Below are 18448 nucleotides of genomic sequence, written 5' to 3' on the forward strand. Positions count from 1 at the left end.
TAAGCTTTTTCTCAGTCAAGGTTTCTTGAACTATTCAACTGGACTTCAGTACTTTCTCTTCATGTCCATGTTGTACCTTTTACTACTACATCTTGAAAGTACCTAAGTTCATGTTTGTCTTCACTCCTGGAATATGAGCTTCGTAAAGACAGAGGTGCTACCTTCTGTTTATACATCCCCGGTGCCTAGTAAACTACCCGTGGCATTATACAAAAGAGGAGATGAGTATGAAAATTATCAAGTAATGTGATACAAAAATCCATCAAGTAAGTGGAGATTAAAAAGAATGCGATGCCTATCAGAAGATATTCTCAACAGTAATTATTATTAGAAAGATGGCAAGGACCAGTGGAAAAAAACTGAATTCAGTTAGAGTTTAGGAACTCTGTCCTATAGAGTTTTGATTAAGGAATCCAAGGTAACATTAGAGGTTAGAGAAACAGACCTTACTCATATTTTTCATATACCTGTTTTGATATTAATAATAGTGGCTACTATATTCTACGTGAGAGCTGGTCTATGTGCTTTTTATCCATTCCTGATTCCAGGAACCAGTGATCACAAGACGTCATTTTGTCAATCCAGAACACTCCCAGTGTACAGAGCAGAAAAGCTGGTGAAAATGATTATTACACTTGAGGATACCAGTCTTTCCTGAGATTGGCCATCTAGTTAGACAGATAGGAAGGATGGAAAGGATATACCCAGAGTCCATTTAACATCACATTCTCAGATAAGTTTATCACTTTGTTGCTATGACTATGATATCAGGGTATAAAGCCAGGATGTTGGAATTTGGCCAAAATGGAGAAAACAAAATCCTTCAAATGTCATTTGGTGTCTTGTAGAATAAACAAATGACTGCATTTTGTTTTCATTTCAACTATTTGCTGTGGGCTGAGCCACAATGAGTAGCTATATATAAAGAGAGAGAGAGAGAGATTTTATTTTTACTCCTTGACTCTGAATTTATTTATCTACTTAAATTGAATGGGAGATATCTAATTAAGCATTGCAGAGCATTTATAGAATTCAAAAATGTATTCATGTGTTTGAACAAAAGCATCGATTTTTCCTGGAAAGTATGATGCTCTTGTGCATATTATATCAAATCCCAATCTTGTTTTCCAATAAAGGAAATAGAGTACTTTGTCTATTAAAAATTATATGAAATCTATATTTTTCAAGTATAGCCTCTGGTAAATAGGAAATTCTGTATAAGTAGGACAATATTTCATTATTTATTGATTCACATCTACCCAAAAAGAGAGTACGTTATTTTCTTTTTAAATGGATGGTATTGGTAAAATGTGGTTATTTTAATATGCTAATGCCAACATAAAACTTATATTTTTTTTCACCAGTTTTTCGGATCAGTTTACAGTATTGAGGGAGAAAATATCTTTCACTATTACACCATATTCACTTTTCAACATTACATTAAACTTACTTTGTAAGTTCATTATGTAACTTACTTGAATACCCTGCTTGTTTGTGTTGTCTGAGAACCTAATGGCATTAAAAGGCACACTTAGCAAAATGTAATACTTGTTTTACTTGTGACCTTTTTAAAAAATAATATAAATCAGGTATATAAATGCCTGACTGAAGAAAACAATAACATATACTTGCAAAATCAAAATGATGGTTTCATATTAACTCAAATTTCTACCACTAGACCCCAAACAAAATGATCACTACTACTTCTAAAAAACAATGCTCTAACTGTCAAGTGGAATCATAGGGATCTCATAAAGATGAGCAAATCAAAGATAGAACAGTGTTAGCGCGCCTGGAAGTGGCTAAGCTCCCAAGTAAATCATCCCTATTAGTTCCTATTCATGATTTCAATTATGCTTTTTTATCTGTTCGTAACATGCAGCATTTTCTTACCCTCACATTTCTAGGCATTTTAGCTTCTGCTGACATAAATGCATTCCTCAAATAGAATGTTACAGCAATCTTCTGCTAGACATTTAAGCCCATTTGTGCGTTTATTTTTTAAGATGCTTTTTTGAAACTTCTAACTGTGAGAGGTCTGGGAAGGTGGTGCGAGAATGAATGAGAACTTGTTTTCTAAAGCGACACCATAGACACTTGATCTACACGTTAAAAAAAAAAAAAAAAAAAAAAAAAAATCACAGCCTCCTACCTTGAAAACAAACATCTCCCGGCGAAGAATAGCTAGAGTGTTAAAGTTCCCATCGCAGATGTTGGGTTTGGCTCCAGGATAGGAAGGTCTGCCAGTGGGAGGCCGAGGAGGTTTGGGCCTGTCATTCTTGCGTGGGTCCGCGGGAGGAACGGAGCGGTGTGGGGGCACTGTCGGTAGAGGTCTTGTTGGTGGAGGAATCTTGTCAGGTGGACCTTTGAAAATATGAGGAAAGCACTTGGTTCACTTAATACTAGAACAGTGCTGGGCAGTCTGCTGCCGAAGACAATCACTCACTCATGAGGAGAGGGCACAGACTAAGTGAGCTAAGAAGTCTTTAAGCTTGTATGTTTTCTGAAAAAACAAACCATCGCACCGACAAACCACTGCCAAATCTTAGAAAGTCCTTATCATGCTAAGTTCTGAATCCAAGTCACTGAACTTTCTTTGTTAATTTTTAATGACATTTTTTATAGCTTTGCAAGAGTCCTTATTGGAAAAGCTGCTTTCAAATCTTTTTTGGAAGTAGGTGGTGTATAAATAATACATAAATGAAGATGAATACTGGAACCATGCATGTAAGCTCCACCAAAGTTAATCCTAGATTTTCACAGACAATGATTCTATGCAAATAGTTTTAAAAGATAAACATTAATGGATCAAAGTTTATTCTACCCTGTGTCTCCAACTGTATTTATAACCTTTTCCTGGCTTTCATTATTTTCTTTTAATGACATGTTTTGACAAATTGCTAGATGATTATTTCATTTGAATACTGAATCTAAAATACCTATTGATTAAAATGCCACTAGTAAAATATTAATGTGAATAAGTATTTCTAAAAAGAGGTCTTTAAATTAAGCCAAAGTTTACACATATAATTTGGTACAGATGTAAAGCATCATTCCTCAAGGGATTTGAGTTTTTAAAAAGAAATAGAAAGCTGTTCACACTTAATATTTAGATATGGAAAGAATATTCTTTTGCAGACCTTCAGTCTAGACTACTAATTCATGAGGTCATGAGAAAGAGCCTTCCTAACCTCAGTTAACCACGTAGGAGGAATTCCTGATGGTACAAATTAGCCTATAGGCTAGTGCGTTCGACACATGAGCTACTTAGTTTGGACTCTGAGACATTTCCCTTTTCTCCGTATCCCCCAAATAAAGAGAAGCACAAAAGTTGATTTTTTTTTCTCCAAATCCTATTTTAACCCTGAGAGATCGGTTACCACTGAGATATTGAAATTGAAAAACTAATGAATGCAAAACAAATTAGTGAACTTAAACTATGCTATTTAAAAATGCAAATGACACCTTCTGGATACTGGATATTAACATACAGATAACACACATCTGCTTTTGTATTGTAAAATGGAAGCATCATTTCATTAGTTTAGTAAAGCATACTCTATATGTAAATTACAAATGTCAAGTTCTTAACAATTATGTGTGAAATGAATGTCTTTATAAAGGTCAATGGTTCTTTTGAGGAAGTTAGGATTATAGTAAATTAGTAAATATGTAGAATAGTCTTTCTCCCTTTTGTCTTCATTTGTATTCACTGACTGAACCCCATAAATAAAAATGATCTTAGTATATTAGAAGTTTATTTTGAATTATGTGTAAGTAAACTTTGCCATTTGTTAAGTTCCACTCCCATGTTTGTTAACTTTCACCGAGTCAATAATTACATGCTTTTGAGGTCATTTTATTATAGCCATTACACAAGAGTATTCTCTGCAACCTCCAAAGAGATTGATCTACTAACTATTTAACTATAAGTATCATAAACTGAGGGTAAATCTGTCAGTTTTTATCCCAATCTCAGTATCTTTTAAGAAAATCTTAAATTTCTCACTGTTTTTATTGTTTATATTCATTTATTACATTTTTAACCTGAATTGTAAATATTAAATTTTACCAGATCTTTGCTGTAATTGCAGGTTTCAATTAAATTCAATAAGAAAAATCTGTCAGTGTATAGATTTACTAAAATCTGTATATTAAGATATTTGGACCATTGCCAACAAAACTTGATTGATATAAGACTTCTGCCAATAGGCCAGACTATTTTTTTCTTATTTTGGTATTTCTCTCTCGCATATACTTAGAGCATCCATCTCAAAGAAGAAAACACCGCAGGAATTCTGGACTTCACTGTAGGGTTAACCAAAGAGAAACAGTGGAAACCTACCATAAATTTTCTGGATGCCTTGCAAATCATCATTAGGTAGTTTGAAGTTGTCAGTTTCCATGTACTGGTAAAATGGGGCCATGATGGCAGTGGGGTCATTGGAATGCTCCAATCCCAGAGCATGTCCCAGTTCGTGAACTGCTACAAGAAATAAGTCATTTCCTGTGAAAATGAGAAGAAAAGATGCTATTGTAACTAATACCCAAGTACAGAATTGGAAAGGACAATTTGGTGTTATCAAAATTTCGCCCAAGAAAAATAGGAGGAACTCTTTATTTCAAAGATCAGTCTGATTTTATCATTGGATTTTTCTACTGGCAAAATCCAATATGCTATTTTTGAAAAGGCTGGGTGGGGGGAGGTGATGTTAATGTAGTCACAGAAATTTAGAAACTGAATGGAAGAACGAAGACTAAAAGTTTCAGAAAGAGTAGCAGCATCAGAGATTGCTACTACTACTGTTGAAATATCCTTCCAACTGGAAAGCATGTAATATTCTTTCAAATATCTTTACATTGCACATAATGCTAACAATAAGTCCGTAAAAAATACAGGGTGGATACAATCCCTGCTTTTACACAGGTGAGTAAATTAAGGCATAGAGATGATATGTCTTGTCAAGAACAACAAATCTTTGCATTTACAGAGGTGTGACTAGAACTCAAGTTTATTTTAACTTTTCATATTAGCCTAGAATATAGGAATACAGAAATCTAAAATAAAAGTTATAGGCTGGCAGTCGTAATAACTAGGATTCTAGTCTTGGCTTTGTGAATACAAATTCTAATCAATTCATACGCAATCTGAACAAAGTATATATATTTAGAGTGGCTGTTTCTCATGGGGGAAAAAAAAAAACTCTCCCACCTGTGGTAAACTTGCACAGTGAAATTTATTTAGTGCAGACTCTCAGAGAAACTTTGTGCATTCACAGCCCTACCAACGACCCCTACATGTTGCCCCCTTCTGGATCATCATAATTAAATTCATGAGCAAAAGAGCTAGTCCTGCATGTATATTTGTTTATTCTAAAAATTTAGTTTAACTATGTGAGCATCCAACAGTTGGGACTATTATATTTTTAAGGGTTATGTTCCTAAGTGGAAAGTTTAAAATGATTGAACATAAAATGTAAAGTTTTGCATAGATGAATTGCAAATGATTTCAGTGAACTTCCTGAGTGTCATTTTTAGGAAAACTCTCTTCCAAACATTTTTATAATGCACTGAGATAATTCCTTTCAGAGTTTTATTTGTTTGTTTACACAAAAGCCAAATACATAATAAACATTTTTTCTTACTCTGGAGTAGTCTTCCGTAGAAAAATGGATGAAACTGTGGGGCTGATTCATCATATGACCTTAGCATACTGAAAATGAGCCATTCAAAACACTTCAGGGGCCTACCTGACTCTCAAAGAATAACTGATTAAATGCTGGTGTGAAACAAATTGGAAGGGTTTAAAAAAAATGGAAGTTAACATTTCCAATCTCAAAGAGCTTATCTTCTCCTCTTATAACATTACTTAAATGTGCAAATCAAGACACAGAAAGAAAAATAATACATATTAGGTTTAATTAAAAAATATTAATTAGACTTATTAAAAGTTTACTAACTTTGCCCTGGACATTTAGAACCTGCATTTTTAGCATTTTCTCGTTTAATTCTTATAATTATTCTTGAATCAGTTACTATTATTATGTCCATTTTTAAAATGAGAAGACAAGACTTGGAGACATTAAGTGCAATATGCAAATTTATGTAGCAAGGTGCAGATGAAATTCAAACTTCTCCATCTGATTAGAGATCCTTTGAATTGCTACAGTAAATCATCACACAGCTACTAAAGCATTAGCTTGCACAACAGACTAGATAATGTAGCCATGCGAAAACAATCTCATTCATTCAATCATCCATTCATTCCACTACTTTTACTGCATGCCTACTCTGAGTTAGGCATTGATCTAGGCTTTGGCAATATAGTAGTGAATAAAACATACAAAAAAATCTCTGCCCTTACAGCATTTACATTTTAAAGGGTATTGGAAAAAATCAAGATAGAAAAGTAGAAAATACAGAATGTTACACCAGTGATAAACTGAGAGTTTTAGAGGGGAGAGGGTGGGGGGTTCGGTGAGCCTAGTGGTGGGTATTTTGGAGGGCAAGTATTGCATGGAGCACTGGATATGGTACATAAACAATGAATTTTGGAACACTGAAAAAGTAAAATAAAAATGATAAGGAGAAATAGTAAGGCAGAAAAAAGATAAAGTGAGAGACAAAAACATGTATAGAAGTTTTTTTTTTTTTAAAGATTTTATTTATTTATTTGATCAGAGAGAGAGATCACAAGTAGGCAGAGAGGCAGGCAGAGAGAGAGGAAGGGAAGCAGGCTCTCTGCTCAGCAGAGAGCCCGATGCGGGGCTCGATCCCAGGACTCTGGGATCACGACCTGAGCCAAAGGCAGAGGCTTTAACCCACTGAGCCACCCAGGCGCCCCAAACATGTATAGAATTTTAAATAACAGTAATGGTTTGGGCTTCTAGTCTGACTGTGGTGGGAATTTTAAGTTTTTGAGTAGGGGAGGGACATAATCTGACTTACATTTCAAACAAGACTACTCTTGTGATTGCTCTCGAGAATCAAGTACAGTAGACACAGGAAGCAGCATGATTCAGTCTCTGAAGTGAGTGCAATAATTCAGGCAAAACTGCTGGTCACCTGGACCAAAGTGGAAGTAATGGAGGTATACAGAAGCATAACATTCTTGATATTTTTTGAACGAAGAATCACAGGGTTTCTTAAAGGACAAGATGCAAGGTGTGAGCAAAGAAGAACATCAAAGACAGCACAACATTTTCTGGTCCTATACCCAGAAGAATGAAATTATCGTTCACCGAGAAGGAGAAAAACATAGGATGAAAGAGTTTTTGTTGCTTTTTGCGTTGGTAGGGGTGAGAGGTAGGTAACAAAATCAGGAGTTCCTTTTTTTGAGTGTTAAGTTCTGAATGCTTGAATTTGCTTAATGAAACAGGAAGAGTCATCAACTGAGAGAATAATAGAAAGGAAAAAGAGAGAAGAATGTATGAAATATTTGAATAGGTCAGTTGTAAAGAGTGGACTAGGGAAATTGTATCTATCCTGTAATTGTCAGGCAATATTCATGACCATGAATTTAAAGGGAGGTTGGGTTCATTTTGCACACCGTCTTCCTTCTTCCGCTTTATTTGGCAGTGTGTATGCAGATATCAAAGTGGCAGTATTGATTTCACCAGACTTTTGGTATCTTTAGGTAACCGTGAAAAACAGGAAAAGACGAAGGGGCTGTGGATATATGTAAGGGAGTGATTTTTGACTTTGCCATGGTAATTGTGTCATGTAAGGAAGGACTAGCATGGGATGATGGAGGACTGTGACAAGCTAAGATGATAAGATAACTTAAGATGACCCTTAAGTTCTGAAGTGGTCAAAGGTTTTTTTGTTTTTGTTTTTGTGTTTTTAGTCACAGTATTAGCAGGAGTGAGCTAGAAAAATATTCAGTGATAGTCATAGTAGATATCTGAAATTGAGATTTGTAAGAGCAATGTCAAGGGTATACCCACGGAAGTGAGTCTCTGAGTTGGGACGGAATATGAAATTAGAGAGGAGATTCAATATCTAAGAGCCCAGAACACGGCAAAATTATCTACATTAACACTGAGATCAGAGAGAATTAAAACAAGGATAGTGTTGAGAGTAGGATTGAACTAGGAGATAAAATCATCAAAGAATAATGAAAATGACTTGAGAATTAGTGAATGATAATAGCAAGGAGAGACAGTGGATGGAACAGTTTGACAAAATCACAGTCAAATCTTTAAGTTTTTATGGATCTTGAATCCATAATCTTGAAGTAGCATTAAAAAGACATAAGGTGGGACATATACCATGACACCAGCCCTTGCAGTAGAAGGAATATGAAAGAGAAAATGGAAGGAGTGAAAGAGAAAAAGTATAAGCAATGGAAAGACCAGTGTTAGTTACAAAAAAGAACTTAAAGGGAACGTTTTCAAAATAAGTTGATTATTAAGGGGATTTTGCTAATGACTGACTTGAAACTTCTCTAATGTAAACAGTTTCAGAAATTAGAGAAGGGAAGGAAATGGAGGGAGAGATAGCAATGGAGAAGTCCTAGGCGAATTAGATCCCAGGAGAGAGGGGTGTCTTCTGTGTTTCCTATGGTGATAAACAGGAATGGAGGTAAGGGTCCTAACCAAATTAGACCTCAGATTCCAATATATCAAATATAAGAGATTATTATTACTTGAGTATGTTTAAAAGAATTTAAGAACATGACTTAAGACAGGGAATGAAATTAAAGAGGATACAGGGGAAGAATGTACAGTGGTTGCAAGGATAATTTCCTATAATTGTCTTTGCTTCAATTTTTGTTGCTTTTCCAATGTCTGTAAGATAATTTCACATTCCTCATCAAGATAACCTAAACCCTTCATACATAAGTCCTTGTCCTTCCTTTCCAACTTTATCTCCCCCATCCCTTTATTTTCCTCTTTCCAGTCATAGAAGAATATGCTTGTTCTGTCCTTTAGATCTCTGCATTAACTGCCTTCTTTCTGGAACCCCCTCTCCACCCATGCCCCCAAGCTGACCTGATGTGACTGCTCAAATGTTACCTTCTTTATGAGGTCATTTTCCCAAGAGGTGTTGTTCCAGCACACTCTCTGCTTTAGGTTCCCACAGACCCTTGAGAATCGCCCTATCACAGCAATTGCACTGTTTTGTCATCATCTATTTTGGTAAATCTTCCCAACATATTTTGAATTCTTTAAAGACTGAAATTGTGCATCATTTATGTTATGTCTCCAGTTCAAAGACATTGCCTGGCACATAGTAGATGACTAATCTTTAAATAAGTTGGATGAATGGATCAGTTTCCAGGGACTGGAGGACTAATTTGAATATGGATAGTAAAGAATAGAATGCTATTTTCATCTAAATGTGGCTCAGAACTTTTTTCTTTATTTCCCTAGCTTTACTGAGGTAGAACTGAAAAAATAAAATTATAAGATATTTCAAGAATACATCATGGTGATTTGTTATATGTACATATTTTGAAAGGATTCCTCTGCATTGAGTTAATTAATATATATATATATATGACTTTACATATTTAACTTCCTTTTTTTCTTTCTAGGTGGGAACATTTAACTTTTACCAAACTTTAGTCATCTAAGAATGTTATCAACTATAATCACCATGGTTATACAGTAGATCCTCAGACCTTATTCATCTTCTGACTAAAAGTTTATACCCTTTTACCTACCCCTCACTGCACCCCCCCCCCCAAATCTGTTTTGTGACAATCATGTCAAGAATTAGAATGGAAAGAGAATGAGATAAGAGTAGACCGAGGAGGCCACTATTCTTACATAGTTCAGACAATGGAACTAAAGTACCCAACATCATTGCTGAATGAATGTCAGCAAATACTTGTGCTCACAGCTGAAGACAAGAGGACAGGGTCTAGAGAAAATTGCTAGGGAATGCGGAACAGGCTTGATTTTATTAACTATTAGGGATAAGGAATTAAAGTGACTGGAGGGAGTAAGGAAGTGAGGGGATGGATGGTAAAAAAAGTCAGGCGGTAGAAAATCAAAAGACACAGAAGTTCAGGCTTCCTGAAAACAGGAAATTGTTTTTTAAGGATGCCAGTTTGAGTGAAAACCAATGAAATGCGACTATTGGAGACCATCTAGTCCGCATGTTACTAGGGAGCAGAAGGAAGCAGTTATTTAGGAAGAGATGTGGGAATTATGAGTGTTTGGAAGTATGTTAAACAAGAAGACTTCCAAGGATTGTGTGTCAGAGGGTAATCTCAGGTGAGAGTGGGTGGGGAAGGAAAGGAGCTGCAGGCATTTTTAGACACCACACATTTAACACCAACTCGCAGTGAATACCTTTGTGAGTTCAAATCAGAGACACTATTCTTAAGATACACACCTGATGCTGATGAGACTTAGCAATTGCAAATGACATGGAAGTGGCAGAAGGACAGGTGTATGTTTGGCCTCTGGCCACGCCCACACCCAGAAAATATGAGTAAAGTTTGGCTGAAATGTATTATCAGTGGGCAGAAAATGAAAGAAATTTTTCACCAGGAGCATACCTAATGCCAAAACAAAGATCTAGCAAGCAGTCAAAGGACCAACAAAAACCAAGGCAATTGAACCAAGAACAGAAGTTGGCACTTTGGTTTACTGGGAATAGCTACAGTGACAACTCAGCTCGTGAAGAGAGCGCTGATTCAGAAAATACCTTTAGACACTCTTGGCCATCTTGTGGCAAAATGGATACAATTTCTTAGCCAGAAAGTCCCAATGTAGCCTTACAGGGATTATGTTTTGTTTTTATTCTTCAAAAGGAAAAAAAAAAATCCATTACAACATTCCTCCTTGTAGAGCACGTCCCCTTCCCCAGAATAAAGTACCCTGAACCTTGTTCCAGAATAATTATGTAGGAACTCATCCTCTCACTCTCTGGCAGATAAATATTGCTTTTTGTCACACATCAACCCTGCTAACTTTGTTGAATTATTAAAAGCACTTCAAATCTCTCACAGGGAAATAGTCTTTTAGTCACAGTTTCTTTCTTTTCTTTTTTCTTTCCTTAGTGAGAGAAATACAAAAAACCAAAAAGGAAAACAAAGTAGTAACAGCAACAGAAGTTATTTCATTTCATGTATCTGTTCTCTTCAGATCAATCAAATTTTTCTTAGGCACCATTTCCAAGGGTGGAGTCACTCCTTGTCTAAGGAAGAAGAAAATTAATAGGATCAGGATGTGAACCTATGACCTGTTCAGTACGCCATAGCACTTTTAATCAGAAAAACTGGCCAAGAGCTCCAAGTAATTACCATTCTTCAGATGATTGGCAATAATATAATTAAACCTTACTTGCAGCTTCACAATAGTTTAAAAGGGTAAGTTGTTAAATAAAGTACCACCCTGTGATTTGAATTCCACTAGGAACAAAAGTTGTTGGCATATGATGAGGTTTAGACAATTAAAATGCACCAGACCTCTTTCCTAATGATGAAAATAATAACTGCTTCTGTAACTTATCATTAATTCACATTATTTGAGATTCTTAATTGTCGTATGCCTTGATCTTATCACCATGCAGGCAACAAAGGATAAATCAGCCTCCTGATTCTCAATACAGAAATAGTACTTGCTCCTTTTGTAAGATTTTGAGTTTTGAGTTTGTTGCTTTCAATTGTATTGCTAATCTTCTTTCCTTTGTATATTCCAATACAATTTCAGAATACTGAACTGTATATTACGAAAGATAATGCATTATTTATAATTTCCTTGTCATAATTATGTCTTTATATTTTATTCCAAGCTGTTTCATTCCCCATGCATTTTCATATGCTATTCCTCTGCTGACGACATATCCTGAATGTTAAAAATGACTATATAATAATTCATACATAAAGAACTGTTATAAATATTTCTAACATTTATAATCCTACCGACCCAAGCAAACACTAGAATATCATGAGCACCATTGAGTCTCTCCCTAGTTTCTCTCTTATTTCATACCTTTGGCTGTCCCATTCCCTCTGTGGGTAATCACTAACTTGAGTTTTTCATTTCTCATTACCTTGTTTCTATTTTGATATTTTTATCAAACATGTATGTTTAAATAACTTCTAGCTTTATAAAGTTGGTATGGTTCCCTACATTGTCTTTTGAAACTCAGCATTTTTTTTTCTTATATCTTCTTGCTTGTCTCTTAGTGAGTCTTGCAAAATCTCATTAATCCTTTAAAACATAACTCAAAATGACCTCCTCTGTGAAGCCTTCTCCAGCTCCCTGGGTAAATTTGATTCCACTGTCTCTGTTTCCGTGGCCTTGTCTAAACATAACTGGATCATAACACATACAAAATTGCCCTGATAGCTTCTGACACATAGAAGCTCTTAATATTTATTTGTAAGTTAAATGACTGACAGAACAAATTTAAGTAGATTCATAATTTTTAAATGTTTAAACATTTAAACCTAAAATTTAAATCCATGTGTAGAAATAACATTCAGAAATCATCATCTAATCTTTGATTAGTATAAATTTCCCCAGGGCCTGATAAATAGAGAAGATGAATCATCTTAAATCTCAATCCTTCCACCCTCTCCATTCAGCATGTTTTGCCAGTTGAGAAACTAAAAGGATATATGTACTCAGTCCCTAAGAAGGTCCCATAATACCCACCTCCTGGTATATACTCCCAGTCTGTATCAGCTCGCTGTAGCAGAATATGGTAGAGCTGATGGTACTGGACTTCTAATAGTAGGTTATAAATTACACCATGATGTCCACCTTGGTGTTCTCTCTCTCTCTCCCTCTCTCTCTGATTCTCTTATTACTCACTCTTGAAAAGCCAGCTGCCATGTCGTGTAAACAGCCATGTGGAGAAGAGCTGAGGCTTCCTGTCAACAGTCACAGGAGTGAGCTGGGAAGTAGATTTTCTAGTCCATTCAGGTAACTGCAGCCCTACCCAATTATTTCACTGCACACTCATGACAACCTTGGACCAAAATCACCCAGCTAAGCTGCTCTGGATTCCTGACATTCAGAACTGTGTGAGACAGTAAATGTTTGTTGTTTGAAGTTGTTAAGTTTTGGGGTGATTTTTTATGCAGCAATAGATAATACACAATACAGGATGGTTTAGCACGCTCCCTTTTCTCCATTTGATTAGGATTAGGAGATAGGGAAGAAAAGCTGAAAAAAAAAAAAAAGAACTGAGTAGAAAAGGAGGCTACTCTAAAACATCTACAGATAGATAATTCTACAATAATCTTGAGATGAAGATGGGCATTAAATATTGTTCAGTCCAGCTATTTTTGGTTTCTCCACAGAAACCAAAAAGTTTGGCAATAACCCTAAGTCTGAGAGAAAGTCTGCGACTGAAAATTTCCAGAGATGGAAATATCAGTTATTTCTCTGCCTCAGATGTTTTTCCTTTTTCTTTTTATCTTTTTTTTTTAGATTTTATTTATTTGAGAGAGCATGAGAGTAAACAAAAAAAGCACAAGTGGGAGTGGGGGGCTGGTAGGGGGATAGTTGGGGGTAGGGAAAGGCAGAGGGGGAAGCAGACTCTCTGCTGAACAGGAAGTTCCAATGCGATGAAGGGCTCAATCCCAGGACCCTGGGATCATGACCTGAGAGCCAAAGGCAGATGCTAAATAGACTGAGTCACCCAGGTGCCCCTCAGATGTTCTCTCAAATGTATAAAGCTTGATACCTTGATTGCACTTACACTAAATACTACTTTCTTTTTATACACCACTGAAGAGAGGGTCACTCCCTTGGTGGCAGGCAAAACCTGTGCTCCCTGCCAGATAGCCAGAAAACTCTGATAGGGTAAAAAAAGAACAAGACTGAACTAGTTTTTATTGAGCATCTATTATGAAATCAGAATTATGTCACTGGACTTGTCATTGAAACTTCATGACCGGTACTTGCTTGCTGTCCTTTTCCACTAATGCTCTCAGAGGCAGTGGAACTTGTTCGGCCAGGCAGCCCCTACGAGGAGAGCTGGGCTGTATTTTACATCCTGGCTGCCCAGCTCCAGACAGGAGGGAGATCACAGCTGTGCTCTGCAAGATAGAAGCTGACAGAAGCTGATTTGGGGCAGATTTGCTCACATCTCTTTCTGCCACTTTTACTCATCCATCAAGTCTCCAGTTCCTCAAAGGCTTGGCGCCCTTCTCTTGCCTTCTCCCTGCCTCCAGTTCCTGTCCTCCACACTTCCCCCAGATTGGCTCCTCCTCAAGGGCCTCAAACTTCAGAATGATCCCATCAAGTCAGACATGGTTTGACTAGGAAAAAGCTTAATATTGCAGCCATTAATTAGTTGTTCATCAGATATGGGCAAATATAATGCAATAAAGTTTCAGTTACAAATGGCACTTGTATGTGTCAGATCAATTTTACCGAGTTATTTAATGACAAATCTAATTTACTCTCACATATACTTCAAACTGTTTTGTTGTACACGGTACCATCAACGATCCCTAAGACTAAAAGAACTAAAGGAAACAAAACATTTTTATAGAGTGTTCTAAAAGCAACAACAAGAAGTATCAGACATCCCCTATCTGTGTCTCACCACAGTAGCTAAGTTTTCTGATTATCACCGTTTTACAGATTAGGAAATGAAGACTTCCACAGACTGTGATGGCCAGAGTTAACCAGTAATTGGCAAGAATGGATTTAAGCCTTCCATATGGTCTTGGCCCACAAGCCCAAACTGAATGTGCTGAGGAAACGAATTTCTCTTTTCCTCCACTTTAAACATCTCCTCAAGGCTTCAGATTGTTCTCCAGAGGACAGCTTCCACATAAGACCTCTTTTCGGGAGTCTGAAGCAACAGCTACTATTTCTTTTCTCCACTGAAGTCACATGAAACTTAATATTTTAAAATGTATTTCCTAAAATAACATAAAATGTATGTCCTTAGTACAACCCTGGCTGTTCAAAAAGTTTCAATCATTTTCAGTCAAATTTTTAGTTAAGTCTTAAAGCCTTGGGGTAAAGAAAATATTTTCAAGAGAGAAGGAAATAGTACTACTGCTATATGTACTTTGATTTTTAAAATCTTATTTCAAAACATTTCTTTAGCAGTTTAGAAGGGTTTGCTATGGAGTTGCCTGTTTGGATGTGCTAGTTAGCTTTAAAACACACTGCTAGTGCACAGTATTAAGGCATGCACTTAATATATAAGGGAGAAAAACAAAACAAAAAACCCCCCAAAAACAGGCCCTTATATATAAGGGAAACAAATGGCCATCTAATAGATCTTTCAAAAATCAGTAAATGTATTTTCAAAGATAGACTACTACCAAACATTTACAGTTTTTAATTTAATAAGCACTTTAGAATAAACCGATATAATTAAAACAACTCAGGCCTATGCAAGCCAGATGAAGTGGACACCCTAGGAAGATATTTGAATTATCAAAGCCAAAGTACAAGTTTTATTCCTTTAGGCTATAATTTGGTTTGGTGAATTAGACATATTTTTATTAAATTCAGAAAAGTCTTGCTAAATAAAACAAAAAAAATCAAAATTGGATGTGGCTAATTGCACCATGATATTAACAAGAAATTTTTTTCCCCTCTCCTGTTAAGACTAGTTAGGAGTCTAAGAACATTTTCAGTTATGTCCCATGTAATTTATTCATGTGTGGTTTATCTGTGCCATACTTTTCCCCTGGGTGGCTCAATTTGAAGGTCAGAATGATTCTGGAGGCCTACTCCACTCTCTCTGTGCTAGTATAAAAGAGATCAATTTTAGTGACTGTTTAAACAAAAGTAATCATATAATAAATTGCAATGCCACTTTCCAGCAGCTGATTTGAATTATATGCCCTTTTACTCTATGTGAACGGTTAAGTACTGTTTACCCAGTCATCATTCTCAGTACGCCTGGTGTAGCAATCCTAGTATTACGTGCTACAGTTTCCAGACCAGCCACTGTGTGACATATATTCCTTAAAAAATTACTAATTATTTATTGTGTGCAAGGAACTATTGATGGAATAACTGAACTATTGATAAACAATTCATCCTAACATGTAATTGATTTTTCTGCTGTGTGCCAGACAATATCAAGTACCAAGGTCTGTAAAGTTAAATTGCCCAAATACTTTGTTCTTAAATAAGAAACTATGAGTTTAGTTCAGAGATTCTGGGGTTTTTTTTGGGCTCAGAAGCTCCTCAGAGAACCTGAGTAACTATGCAAATTTTCCCAAGAAAAATGAGTGCATTTGCACATTATTGTGTGTGATTTTGAAGTTAGTTTTACTCCACTTATATCCTTTAAGGCAAAACAGGTAGAAAATTCTAACTCAGCCACTGTGTGTATAAAATTTAATAAATTACTAACCTCCCTGTGATCAGATTTCTTTATTTGTAGAGTCAGTCTAACATCACCTACTTATGGGGTTATTGGTGGGTTAAATACCATCATATATATAAAATACTCTGCACAATACCTAAGACAGAGTTTAACACTAAGAGAGTGCTAGTGAGAAACTACTATTACTTCTATTTCTATCATCAACAGACCTATCAGCTTTTGAATTAAAGACTTAATTCTTCATTTCACATTGGCTTATTCAGTCAGAAACCTATTAAGTATCAAAGCGGGAATTTAAAAATATCAGTTCTGACTTCACCAAAACCCATGCACCAACTGGTTAGACACACTCTTGACACAAATGTATGTGAATGATGAGGTTGGAAAATATGTTAAGATCAAGTTTGTGGAAGTTTTGGATGCTAGCTTTAAGAGTTTGATCATTACGAAGGAGGCAATCCAGTACTATGAAAAGTTAATACCAAGCCAATATCGCCTAAGGTAATTTGGCATCAGTATGAGGGTATAATTGCCGTGGGATGTGACTGAAAGCTAAGAGAGCAGGTAGAAGACTACTTCAATAGTCAAGATAATTAGATGAGGAAAACCTCAACATAGGCAGTGACTAAGGGAAGAGAAGACAAGAGTCCCTGAAACAGGAAAAGAAAATACTTGGGTGGTAGAAAGATTTGAAATAGTTCTTTGAGTTATCCTATTTCCCATTATGAAGTTCAAGTTCATCATAACCCCTTGAACACCCAAATCACTGTAAAAACTACCTCATATTTTACTATCATTACTGTTAAAGAGAGCAAAGTTGAACCTAGATTCTGATTCTCATTTTCAAAGTATACTAAATTTTTATGATCTCAAAAGTTGTCCATTTAAGACCTTTATATAAATATTTCACAACATATAAATATGTCCATATAACACCTTTATATAAATATAAATGTTCATGTATATAATTGTTTTCATCTGACATTAGATTTTTGTTGTAATTTTTGTGCTGGATGAAGACCAATTAGCAAGAAATGGTAAAAAAAAAAAATAAGGTTTCATGCATTCGCTTGTAGCAGCATATCTAGACTGTAATTCCTATATGCACTTGGCTTCAAGAATTTCTTTACTGACATGAGTTTATACTATGACAGAGGTGCTTGAAAGGCTTACTGTAACACCCACTGATATTCAGAAGAGCTAATACACAAGGGCTGGCTCACAATAATGAGATAGGTTAGCTCTTTTTGAGTAAGAGCTTTGGGCTTACTATGATGCAAAGAGGCAGAATCAGAAAAGGCAAGGTCTCTAAATAGCATACACAGCTGCAAGCTCAAGGTCAGTCTTTCTGCACATGCAGTGAGAAATGCCGGTTTCCTATCAGCCTATCTATCAAAACCCTCATAAAGCTGGAATCCAATATATCCTTACATAATAATTAATACCTACTTGCTTTTTCAGACTAAAGGTTTGGGCACCAAAAACTTTCTGGTGTTTTTCTTTTGCTTTTTTCCTTGGAGAACCTTCTTGTACTTTCTAAAGCCAATCATGAGCCTATGTCTCCAGGAAAATGTTGGGGCAGTGTTTTGTTTTGTTTTGTTTTAGGATGGGCAAAGAAGAGGCCTAAGGGAGTTGGCATGAGGGTGGGGCTCTTGGGCACCTGGGCAGACCTGGTAGTTACCTGGTTCATTTCCACTTCCTGAAGGAAAACAAAAATTAACAACAGGTTAAAATGATCAGTTCTTGAGGTCTGGAATACAGTCGACCACAGAAGGGGTGTACAAAGGAAATTAGGTAGCAAGAGGAATTAACAGGAAAGGAAGTGAATGGGTACTACAAAAAGTTTTGAATAGATTGTGTACTCAGTGGGTGTGTATTGCCCCAAGAGTAATGCCATACAACATGCTTCTTCGCACCTGGATATGTTTACAGGGGTAGAAGGGACTGAATTCAAGTACAATTGCTTGTTTTCTGAGAGAGAGGAGAAGATTAAAAAATTACAAAATTTAAAATTTGGAAGGAGGATAAAATTTTAGTTGTTTTACGAATTTTGCTTTATTTAGTTCATTTCCACCTGAAATTCGTTTTTCTGCTATTACAGACGTAGTCATTTAGGTATGGATAATCTTCTTGTTTCAGGGGGGAATAGAAGCAAAAGCAAATATATATAAAAACA

The 18448-nt window shown here is 36.0% G+C and overlaps 1 protein-coding gene across 2 annotated transcripts in view; it reads right to left on the minus strand.

Annotated features, from left to right (window-relative positions):
* Nucleotides 1–18448, minus strand: part of MMP16 (matrix metallopeptidase 16) — a 289876-nt gene that overhangs the window by 77545 nt on the left and 193883 nt on the right. For both annotated transcript variants that reach the window (XM_059394824.1, XM_059394823.1), the window contains exons 5-6: nucleotides 4346–4507; nucleotides 2153–2364 (exon numbers count right to left, since the gene is read on the minus strand). In XM_059394824.1, the coding sequence (XP_059250807.1) occupies nucleotides 2153–2364; nucleotides 4346–4507 (374 nt within the window). The remainder of the gene's footprint in view (nucleotides 1–2152; nucleotides 2365–4345; nucleotides 4508–18448) is intronic.

Source organism: Mustela nigripes, chromosome 3 (genome assembly GCF_022355385.1).
Source record: "Mustela nigripes isolate SB6536 chromosome 3, MUSNIG.SB6536, whole genome shotgun sequence".
Lineage (NCBI taxonomy): Eukaryota > Metazoa > Chordata > Mammalia > Carnivora > Mustelidae > Mustela > Mustela nigripes.